This window comes from Opisthocomus hoazin, chromosome 25 (assembly GCF_030867145.1).
Source record: "Opisthocomus hoazin isolate bOpiHoa1 chromosome 25, bOpiHoa1.hap1, whole genome shotgun sequence".
Lineage (NCBI taxonomy): Eukaryota > Metazoa > Chordata > Aves > Opisthocomiformes > Opisthocomidae > Opisthocomus > Opisthocomus hoazin.
The window spans coordinates 8,258,424-8,269,533 of NC_134438.1; the positions used below are offsets into that span (position 1 = coordinate 8,258,424).

Below are 11,110 nucleotides of genomic sequence, written 5' to 3' on the forward strand. Positions count from 1 at the left end.
CATGCAGGGACGGGCTGGGGCCGCGGTGGCCGTGCGACACTGCCCAGCGAGGACAAGCATCGCTCTCACGCAGCTGCGCCTGCCTCGTGCGTCTCCTGCTCCTCGGCCTTTCCGTCCCGGCCACCCCTTGCAGCGTGAACACGGGGGGCTCAGATCACCCCCAGAACGGGAGAAAGTCCTGTTCGTGTCGCGAAAAGGGGACCCCAGGTCGTATCAACCCCTCCTGGGGTCAGTGCACGAGCTGAGAAAAACGTTATCTGGAAGTCACGGACAGCGTTTTGTGGTGCCTCGGCACGTCCTGGTGTTTCTCACTGCTGAATTAAATAGATTTTGAGCTGCCTGTGCAGCCAAATCCTCACCCTGCGGAGGTGGAAACAGGGGCAGGGGCTGCTCTGCTCCCCCCGAGCTGCTCCTCTCCAGCATCTCCCCCTGACACCCCAAGGGTCTGTGTCACAGGGTGGCAGCAGGGACACCCGGGCAGTGCGGGGTTCCATGGGGTCCGGAGGGATGCCACGGGGCAGCGAGAGGCAGGGGCACGGGGGGCTCGGCGGGGCCCCGTGCGGGCGCTGAGCGTGACTCAGCACCGCACCACACCTAGTGAGTCACCCCGGCGCTTCCTGGTGCACCCAGAGTTTTCCCTTCCAGGTCCCTCCTGGCAGCACCGACCCAGCCCGGCCCCATGCCGATGATGCCGGCTCTGCCTCACGCGGCTGCCAGCCCTCCTCCCCTGGCATCACCTTCCCTCGGCACGTGCCCGCGTGCCGTCGGTGCTCTGGGTGCCAGGCCGCTCCCTGGGGACCTGAATCTCCAAAGGCTTCCACGCAGCGGGTGGAGAGCCCAGGGCCAGCAAAGACACCGTGGGCACCACACGGCTGCTTGTGCCAGGGCAAAAATGGGGCAAAACGGGAGTTTGGTGCCTGGTGGGCATCGAGCTGGGCAGGGGGTCCCTCGCTGGGAGCTTGGGCAGAGCCCGGTGGGTTGTGGGCTCTGTGCACACCCATCGGGGGATGAGGAAACCCAACCTGAGGAGACCACCAGCCCCCCTCTTGCTGCGAGACTGAGCTACAAAATACAAATTAGAACCTGAAAGAAAAACGGGGGGGGGGGGGGGGGGATGAGTTTCCAGGAACCGAGTCCGAGAAACGTCTCAAAGGGATGAGATGGGGATCACGGTCAGCCTCATCTGCTAAATATACCCCGGGCCTGACTGCCATCCGCCCCAGAGCAGTGATAGGTCCCCAGTTTGCCCGGAGAGGGTGGCCATGGCTGGATGAGCGTCCCACAGGGCTCTCTCCCCGAGCCACCCCAGAAAGCATTCGCGGGGCGGAAGGTGGAAATGGAGGGAGCGGAGCAGGACGGGGATGCAGGAGCATCCATTGGGCACCGGCCCGTGGCCCCGGCAGCCCCGGCGCGGGTGCTACTCGCAGGCCAGCTTCCCGTCGAAGCTGGAGAGGGCGATGGCGAAGGCCTGCACGGCGCAGAGCGGGTAGTTGTAGTCCATGGTGAAGGCGTCGTCCGCCACGCGCCCGAACTGCATCACGATGTAGTCGGCTGTAGGAGGGAGGGCGAGCGGCTGGGCTGTCACCCGTGCACCCATCCCGCCCTCAGCAGCGGCACCCCAAAAAAGCCACACCCACCTCCACCGAGCTCTGCCTCCGGCTGTACCACCAAAAAGCATGATTTTCCCTTTGCACAGGACCACTGCACCCTTCGGTCCCCCCAGCACCCCCTCCCTGGGAGCCACAGCCCCCCAAGGGACAGGGACCCCGCTCACCCCCCTGTGGGACCGCTGCTACCGGAGGGCTGGTGACAGGAAATCTGTAAAAATAACCAGGGGCCCCCGAGAGGTTTTTTTCTGTCCCGTAACCCAACACCCCGGAGGCCGAGGGCTTCTGACTGCGCCGGACAGGTGACAAACGGCCGCGTCCGGCCGCTCGTGTGGGGACAGAGCCGCTGCCACCCCCAAGGAGCGAAGCACCCCGGGGTGAGCCCCCGGCAACACGGGCTGCGTGCCGGAGGGGATGACCTGCGGCCAGTGGGTGGCTGCGGTATTGGGGGGGGGGGGCTCAGCACCCCACAGGATTTGTCCTTGCTCTAATCTGCCTGGCAACAAATGACCCGCGCGCTCCCTCTGCCGGGACGCGGGTCCAGCAGGCAGCTGCCTGCGCGGTGCCGCACGCCCCGCTCAGCTTCACCCAGCATGAAGAAACTCAGCCATCACCCCCGCCCCGTCCCATCCCGTCCCCGCTTACGGTCACTGCCGTGGACGATCTGGAAGTTCTTCACGGAGGCGTGGGTGACGCGGCCGTGGAAGTTGAGGACGTAGGACTGGGTCTCGTCGTTCCAAACCGGCGCCTTGTTGCGCAGCTCGATCACGTTGTCCATGTTTTTGTTCTGCCATCGCATCAGGAGGCCGTCGTTGTCCTGGGGAGGGTGAGAGAGGTAAGGGCAGAGTGGGGGTGACCCCCACCCCGAGATCTGCCGCCCTCCACACCGTGCCCCGGGGGATGATCTGCCTGTGAGCTGGGATCCAGCATGGATTAAAAAAAAAAGCACGGACACCGCATCTCCCACCTTCTGGGGAGGTGCCTGGAATTTCAGGGACACCTGAAAGCTTTTCCATGCCCTGAAATGGGTAAAACCCAAGGTGAGCCCCAGCAAATCCAGCCCCGAAGGATCTTCCCCCAGGTTGGCCCCCAGACTCACATTTCGGGGCCGGATGGGCACCCTCTCGTTGTCGGCGTTCATCCCGGGGATGATGACCGTCATCTTCCGGGGGCCTTTGAACCCCAAAACGTTGGTCTCCTGCAGGAGAAACCCCACCATCCCTAAAACCAGCGACCGCTGCGGGCTGCAGCCCCTCGCCGGCGGCTGAACGAGGGCTCTGGGTTGGATCCAGCCCACCCCGCACCTCCACATCCCCCCCAGGGCAGCGGCATGGTGAAGAGGTGCAGGTCGGGACCCCCTCACCGCCTGCTTGAGGGGTCTCGGGGTCGGGGGTCCCCGCACCGCTGCTTACGTAGACTACGGCCGAGAGCTCCTGCCGCACGTTGGACCAGTCAGCGTTGGCCCTGTCGGGGTTCGCGCCGTTGTCGAACACCGTGAACTTGGTTCCCATCAGGTTGGATCTGCGGCCAGGGATGGGAGATGGCCACGGGCAGTGCCACCAAGTCCCCCCCGACCCCCCCTGTCCCCCCACCTCCAGGCACAGCCCCAGCTTTGCTCCAGCTGCAGAACCCACAGGCAGCCAATGCCATCCTCCCCACCGGGCAGCCGTTTGCTCGGGGTCAGGGGCACCCCTAAACTGGGGTGTCATGGGGTGCTGCCGCCGCGGGGACCCCCCAGCATCGCTGCGTGGCTGCCGGCGGTGCGGCAGGCCAGGACTTGCCGGGTGCCGTTTCTAGCCATGACCTGTCTGCCGGGAGGAACCAGACAAGCCTGTTTTCCCCTCCCGGCCCCCCAACTCTCCTCAGGTCAGACCCAGCAGCGGGGAACATCGAATTCAGCCTCCTGCCTGACCCAGACACCGCTCGGGGCAGCCGGGAGCCCACGGAGCGGGAGGGAGGGGTTGCAGGAATGGGGTGCCACCAAAATGGGGTGCCACCTCCACTCCTACCTCAGCTTCCCGATGAAGTTCTCTCCCCCCCGCGACAGGTCGGTGGGGTCGATGGAGATGAGGTAGTTGGAGGTTTTGCTCTTCTTACGCTTCCTCCCGGCGAGCAGGAAGACCTGGGAGGGCGACGGGACCACGGTGGGGATGGGGCATCGTCATCGCCGCTGCCATCTCCAGCTCCCCGCCATGCGGTGCCCTCTGCACAAGGCTTTGCCCGACAGGTCGCTGCTGCCGCGACCTCACCCAAGTCATGGAGCAAAGACGACCCCCAAAATACCGGCTGAGCCATGGGTGGGAGGGTTTGACCCCAGCCAGGCATTGGCACGGCTCTCCGGCCGATGTCTGCTCATCATCCCGGGTACCACCGACACAGGGCATTTCCCAGGAGGGGAGGAGAGCAGCACCCACCACCGCGGTGGGACGCAGGCAAACATCCCCCCAAAACCCCGAGGGTGCTCCCCAGGGTGGGTGCAGACCCCCGGGGGTCTCCAAGCCCCCACCCCAGCTCACCTTCTTTTCATTATCCAAGTGGAGGTAATAGGTGGGGTAAAGCCCCCGGTCCATCCCCTTCTTGTCCCGCGTCACCCGGCACTTGATGGTCACTCCCTGCGGCGCCGGCCGCAGCACGAACTCCTCCAGGTTGTCCACCTCGATGGCAGGCGATGGGGGCCTCTCCTCCTTCAACTGCGACACAAGAGGGGACGGTGACCCCCAAACCAAACCTGCCAAAAGCTCCCCTCCCTTCCCAGCTAATCGCTGCCTGCTCCCGATCCGCCCCTGGGCAGTGGCTCTGCAGCCGGTGGCTTTGGGGACAGCGCTGCAGTGGGTCTCCCCAAGGGATGCTCCAGACCCCCCAACCCACCCTGGGGGAAAGAGCTGCTGCCCCCCCAATCCGAGGGGACCCCCATGGCTCTGAGGGGGTTTTTTGTACCTTCTTTGTTTTCTTCCCTTTCCCCTTCTTGTTGGAGTTTTTCTGCGGGGTCTCTGGGGTCTCCTCCTCGCTCTCGGCTGCTTTGGGAGGAGCTGTGGGCAGGGGCACAAAGGAGTAGGGAGCCTGACTCCACCGAACCCCAAAACAGAGTTCAGCATAGACCCAGAGCAACCCCATCGATCCTAACCCCCCTCTCCACAGCCAGGCTCACCCCCCCGAGCCCCTCCAGCACCCACCACCCTCCATCCTATCGCCCGTGCCAGGCTCTCACCTTTCTTTTTGGTTTTCTTCTCCTTGGGGGGGTCCCCACCGGTCTGGAAGAGGGACGCTGGGTTTTTCTTCTTCTCCGACCGGATGGGTTTGGTGCTGGAGTCGGAATCGTCCTCCTCATCGCTGCCGGTGGCGGCTGGGGGGGACACAGGGGACACCGTCACACAGCACCAGGTGCCATCGGCTCAGGGTGATGCTGTGGGGCAGTGGAACTTACTGCCACCCCCCCACTCGCCCCGTACCTTTCTTCTTGCTTTTCTTCTCCTTCTTCTCCCCGTTCACCTGGAACATGGACATCGGCTCCTTCTTGGTGCTTTTGGCAGGTTTGGCTTTGCCGTCCGGGTCGCTCTTGTCTCCTGGCGGGATGGAGGAGTCGATGAGTGGCCGGACAGGGGGACCGGGATGGGCGGTGATGGGGACAGGGAGGTGGCAGGGTGGGGGCAGTGGGAAGGGTGGAGCTGGGGGGAGATTGCATGGGGAGGGGGTAATTGCTCCGCAGCCCCCCACGCCTCCCAGGACAGAGATGGGGATGGGACACGGGCAGTCCCCTCATCCCAGCAAGGGCAGATGCAAGTGGCAACGGAGCCGGGCTTGAGACACCCCTGTCCCCTGGGCACCCACCCTTTGGCTTCAGCTTCTTCTCCCGGCTCTCGCCCGAGGGAGGCTCTTTGAGCAGCTTCTTCTTGAGTTTTTTCGGAGGGTCTTTATTCTCCACCTCCTCTTCCTCCTCCGAATCCTCGTCCTCCGAATCCTCGGCCGGCTCTGCCCGGAGGTGACACCACGGCATCAGCAACACGACGGCCTCTCGCATCGGACACCCACAGCCTCACGGTTTGCAAGGGGGGGAACCTCCCTCGGCAGCACCCATGGCCCCAAGACCAGGGTGCTGGGGCCGTGGGAGCCAGCGGCGCGTTGGACATGTCCAGTGCCGGACACAGCGTGCGAAGTCACATCGCCATCTCGCGGCTGCAGCCCCGGGATGTAGGGGGGGGGAAACCAACCCCATCTTTTTGCCCACCCCATCTTTTTGCTCCGGGAAGATGGCCGGGGAGCTGGTGGCACCCGCCAGCTGCCAACTGCCACATTCCCAGGGAGCGTGTCTGTCCCGTCCTGTGTGTCGTCCCCCCCCCCCCCGATCCCAACTCCCCACCCAGCGCCACGTGTGCAGGTCCCCTGCCACCTCCCCTTTCCTCCCCGCTGGGCTTTGGTCAAAAAAGCCCCCCAAGGACGTGCAGAGCCCCTGCAGACACTGGGAGCACTGGTGGCACATGGTGCACGGGGACCTGAGGTGCCCTGAGAGGGTGCCCGGAGAGGGGTGGGTGCTGCCCCCCCCCCACCTTGCTGCTTCTTGGGGCCCTTGGCCACGCGGGAGCGGGGGGCTGGGCTCTCCTTCTTCTTCCGAGGCTCCCTGGTGAATCTGGAGTAGGGGTCCTTGTCGCTCTCCTCTTCCCCCTTCTCCTCCTTCTTCTTCCTCAGCTTCTTCACCCCTGCGCATCCTGAGAGATGCCGTGATGGAGAGCACCGCGGGCGCAGCATGGGGCCGGACCAGCGTGTCCCCCCATTTCCATGGAAGCTGGGGGGGGGGGGTCTGAGCTTACCCTGTGCCGGGGCACGGGGCTCCTCTGCAGCCCCCGCCTCCCCCAGCTTCTTCACCCGCAGCCGCCGGGGCTTGGCCTCAGGCTCCAGCGCGGGCTCCAGCACAGGCTCCTGCCGCTTCTTCTTCACCTTCTGCCCCTGCGGACACCGTGCCGGCCTTAAATCCCTTTTCCCTTGGCAAGGTGACCCCTGCTCATATAGCACCGGCTCCCTTCCTGAAATACAGCCACGCGTTTCCCTGTCCCCCCGTGGGAGCAGGGACCCGCTCCGGGGATGGGGACACGCTCGCAGCTTCAAACGAGTGACTTACCATGGGGCAGCCCCCCGGGGAAGGCAGAGGGAGGAAAACAGAAAGTGCTGTTAGTAGACAGATGGGAGAGTGTCAGCGCTGGGACAGAAGGCCACGTGCCAGCTCCGGGGACGAGGGACGTGATGCTGACACTGTGCCGACACCATGGACTGTGCCGGCATGGAGGGACAAGCCACGCTGTGCTGTAGGGACCCCAGCCAGGAGCCACCCCAGACATCGGCTCATCTCCTGATGGGCAAGCCGGGGGACCTGAGCTGGGACAGGGGACATGGGGACAGGCAGGCAGCCCAGCTCCACACCTCCACCTCCTCTTGCCCCTACAAAAGGCTCCGGTCGAAGGCACGGAGCTGTGGGGCCATGCCGGGATGGAGGTCAGTGGGAGTGGGGAAACAGGGAGATTAGGCACAGCACACCTAATCCCGGTTAGCCGGGGCTATAAATAACCCTGATTTACCAAACACCGAGCACCTGGGGCAGCACTTGGCTCCAGACCAGAGATATCTGGGGAGCAGGCGTCAGCTTTGGGGCCCTCAGAAAGTGATTTAAGCAAACCCAGTCGCACCAGGACACCCACCACCCCACCAAGCACCATCCCCTTCGCAGGGGTTTTGTCCCTCCCAGACCCCCCTGCACTGGGTGAAAGTGTTTGCAAGAGGAGGGATCCAGTTGGATCCCAGTGGGATCCCAGTGCTGCAGATTGGGTTGGGGGGAAGCTGGGGGTCCCATGGCGGAGCTGGGAACTGGTTTCTTCCAAGTCATCGGCTCGCACTGAAAAAGCTCCTTTGCATCCTTTAATCCCCTTAAGCAGCTGAGGGGGGAGGACAGAGGCCTGCTTCGTTACTTAACGAAGCCCTTCGAGGAGGGGCTGCTGATTAAATCGGGTGGTCGATGAGATTGCTGCAAAGACCCCTCCAAGGCCGGCGGCACCCGAGGGCTGTGCCGAAACACAGCGAGGGGGATCGGCCCCTAGGGTCGTGGCCTGGGGAAAGTGAATCACGGCTGATGGCTGAGCTGAGAGGCTTAATTGAAGTGCTAATTAGGAACTGAGAGCCCACCTTGTGGGGTGCTCAGAAGTGATGGAGGGGGGGGGGGTCTGGAAGGATGCATGAAGGCACAGAGGGGGCTGTGGGATTTCCTCTACCCACCTACCCTGGAGGGGGGTCCCCAGAAGTTCATGCCCCCCCCCCTTCCCCCCGGATGCAGCACCCCGACAGAGCAGCCTGTCCAGCCCCAGTTCGGTCTCGGTGTGGGGCCAGGGGTCTCCGATGTCCCCAGCCCTTGGGGACAGCCCGCAGCAGGGGATGGCGGCACCGGGGATGGAGGAAGGATTATTTTCTCACCTGCTTGGGCTTGTGCTGCTGCGGGTTGCCCGGCTCCTCGCTGGGGCTGTGGGGCACAGAAAGCAAAGGGGTGAGGGCTGCCAGGGGGGCCGAGACCCTCCAGCCGAGCAGCACCCCGATTTTCGGGGTGTGAGGGGGAAGGTCAGCCTTCATTTGGCTCCAGAAACAGCTCCCCCCATCCCAACTAACTCGAGTTCAGCCGACAGGATCTTTCCTAGCGAGGAGCACGGGACAGGCTCTGCCTCAACCAGGGGTGAGAGTAATGAGGATAATTTGGGGACCCCCCCACCCCGACGAATGCTTTCCCTCTCTGTGAGCCAACGAGCCTCACCACACTGACCCCCAGGAGCGAAAAAAATCCTGATAAAACAGCTCATTAAACTGCATTTAAACTGAAAACAGGAGAAAGAGGGGCTGGAGGAGATGGGAGCCCGGTGGGGCGCCCAGCCCATCACCCACCCCGCGGGTCACGTCCTGCCTGCTGGCACCCACCTCTCGGCAGCCCAGACCTCGCGCAGGATCTCCGTCTGCAGCGGCATGGCTCCCGGCCCCGCGTCCAGCAGGATGGCTCCCGCGGGATGCCCCGGCCTCCGTCCCTCCGCCCCGGCACCGGCTGCTGACCCCCGGGTGCCGCAGCCCCTACCAGCCCGGGGCCCGATCCATGGGTTCAGCACAGCAGCAAAGGTCCGAGCAGCCAAGCAACATCGGCTTGGACACCTCCTCGAGCCCCTGCGGCGATCGGAGGAGGAGGAGGAGGAGGAAGAGCAGGCGAAGGAGATGATTAACTTTTTATTTCTCCTGAAACTCGTTAATAGGATTTCAGGGGCTGCCGGCCAGGCGCGCTGGGAGAGCAGCTGGCAGGGAGGTAATCCCAGGAGAAGCAGGCCCCACAGAGCACAGGGGGGGCACAGGGGGTCAGTGGGACCCCGGGTGCCTTTTGGGGGTGCGCAGCTCCCCCCCCCCCCCCCACTGGGCGGGGGTCCTGGCGTGGCAGGGCCGCTCGCTCCAGCCAGGCATGGGCAGAGGGATGCTGCCTGACCTCGTTTAGGGTTACCCTCCCTGGATGCGCCTTTTTCCACCCCAAAAATCTCATCTCGGCGACAGAAAAGTGGGATTCAGGCTGGTTTGTACAAGCTGTGCACCCGGAGCCCGTGCAGGGGCCGGCAGCAGACCTGGCTCTGGGCGATGCCAAGGGCTTCCCTAGGGTCCACTGCTCTGCTCTGACCCCTGTCCCCCGTCCCCCGGTCCCTTTTGGCGAGGGGTTTCACACCTGCACGTCGCCGCTCCCTCGCCTCCATAACAGCATTTCATATTTTGCTGTTCATATTCCCCCCCGAGGGCTGCCTGCGGATGCTCTCCGGTCGCAAAGCCGGATGAGTCAAGTGCCCCCAGTGACCCCACCGGACCCTCGGCCTTACCCAGCCCAGCACAGACCCCCCCAAGCCCCCGCAGACCCCATTTCCCACCCGTGCCCAGTGCCACTAGATGGCATTTGAACACCACGCACCCAGCACCCACCAGCACCGCCAAGGTGTCGACGCCTTCGGTCCCAAACCCTCCCGGTTCCCCTTTAATCTCTAACCTCCATCTCACCCCCCCCTGCCCGAGTTTCACTTCTCTTCCAAGGGAGCGAAAAGCACCAAACCGAAATCAGCCAAAAAGCCGCTTAAAAATAGGAGGAAAAGCCCCGAAACTGCAAAGCAAGTTGGTTTGGCTGGGTTTTTTCCGTAGAGGATTGTTTCCTATGGAAAATGTGGCTTGGGCTGTCCCCAGCCAACATTTTTTTTGCCTTGCCTGCAAGAAAAAAACCAGCCAATTCTTTGCAGAGGCGCTGGGTCTCGCAGCACCCTCCCCAGGCAGCACCCGCCGGGATGCTTTGCTGGCTGCGAGACACCCCAGGGTCGTATCAAAGCTGGACGAGCAGCCGCACGGCCGCCATGCCGGGAGTATGGCCTGCAGGATCAAGAAATGCTGCTTCTGGTACCACCCGACAGACTGGAGAGGAGGAATTTTAACCAAACCTGGTTTATCCTCCCAAGATCTCGGAGGTGGGGTAAGAGACGGATGGGCAGAGCCGCAGACCCGGCTCTCGGCTCCCTCTGCACCCTCAGCCAAGGGGCACAAACGTCCCTTCCGCCCACCCCTCAGGTCCCCTGGGAGCCCCCTCCCAAAGGTACCAAAAAAAAAAAAAAGCATTAGGATAAACCCTCCCCGGCTGGAAAAGCAGCTCGGGTCCCCAGGCAGCATCCCTCAGCCAGGCATCGCCACAGCACGACATGCCGACCCTTCCCCGGCTCTCCAGGGAACAACGGTGCCGACAAAAAGGGGCAGCATCAGTCCTTGGGGACACCAATAATTCCATAACGAGGCCCTCACTGGAGCCAGGGCATCTCCAGGCAGGGCAGAGCGCGCCCGTCCTCCCCCCAGACCTCCCCTTTGCCGAGCAGGATCCAGAGAAAAAGCTTTATTTATTCTTTTTTTTCTTTCAGTTGTTTATTTTCAAGCTCCAAAAGGGGGATTACATAGAACAGACAGGGAAAAATCTCAACCGTAAAGCTGCTCTCACGCGGTAGTGACGGTGTCCCTTTAGGACGGAGGGGGACGATGGCATGGGCGGCAGCACCAGCACAGGGACGCGATGCACCCGCGCACGCCGCGGACCCCCTCGCCATGGCGAGCTGTAAACCCACAGCACCAGCTCAGACCCAGCCACTCGCTTTCCAAACCACAACGTCTCAACCTGCTCTTTTTTTCCCTCCCCCGTACAGACCCCAAAAAAGCCATAAAAGTCCCATTTAACGCTGGAAGCCAAGGGACGGGGCGCAGGCTGTGGACTGAGCACCTGCGAGCAGTGGAGCTTGACAGGAGGCTTTTGCCCCCCTAAGGAAATAGAAACCAACTCCTTCAAAAGATAAAATCCCCCCCTAAACCAGTGCTTTAAAGGCAAATGATGTCCCCGGACCGAGGGGCTGCAGCGGAGGGGATGGTGGTCCTCGCCCTCACGCCCAGCACCGCACCGCAACCCCTTCGGCCACAGGGAAGAGGCCACC

At 63.3% G+C, this 11,110-nt stretch overlaps 1 protein-coding gene across 1 annotated transcript; it reads right to left on the reverse strand.

Annotated features, from left to right (window-relative positions):
* Positions 1-1,417: 1,417 nt before the first annotated feature.
* On the reverse strand, positions 1,418-5,553 carry TULP1 (TUB like protein 1). The gene is made up of 10 exons (XM_075442791.1): positions 5,436-5,553; positions 5,057-5,170; positions 4,816-4,950; positions 4,545-4,636; positions 4,124-4,297; positions 3,617-3,729; positions 3,020-3,128; positions 2,707-2,805; positions 2,253-2,424; positions 1,418-1,551 (listed from the first exon to the last, which is right to left on the reverse strand). The coding sequence occupies exons 2-10, from the start codon at positions 5,109-5,111 to the stop codon at positions 1,418-1,420; spliced, it is 1,083 nt and encodes a 360-aa protein (XP_075298906.1). The 5' UTR covers positions 5,112-5,170; positions 5,436-5,553.
* Between the last annotated feature and the right edge of the window lie 5,557 nt (positions 5,554-11,110).

What these genes read in the sequence shown, in the direction of transcription:
- TULP1 (XM_075442791.1), bottom strand. Translation starts at nt 5,111, where the DNA reads ATGTCCATGTTCCAGGTGAACGGGGAGAAGAAGGAGAAGAAAAGCAAG. An exon ending in AAGGGAAGAAAACAAAGAAG is followed by an intron (nt 4,298 to 4,544) that starts GTACAAAAAACC and finishes CTTGTGTCGCAG; the next exon opens with TTGAAGGAGGAGAGGCCCCC. An exon ending in ACTTGGATAATGAAAAGAAG is followed by an intron (nt 3,730 to 4,123) that starts GTGAGCTGGGGT and finishes TCGCCCTCCCAG; the next exon opens with GTCTTCCTGCTCGCCGGGAG.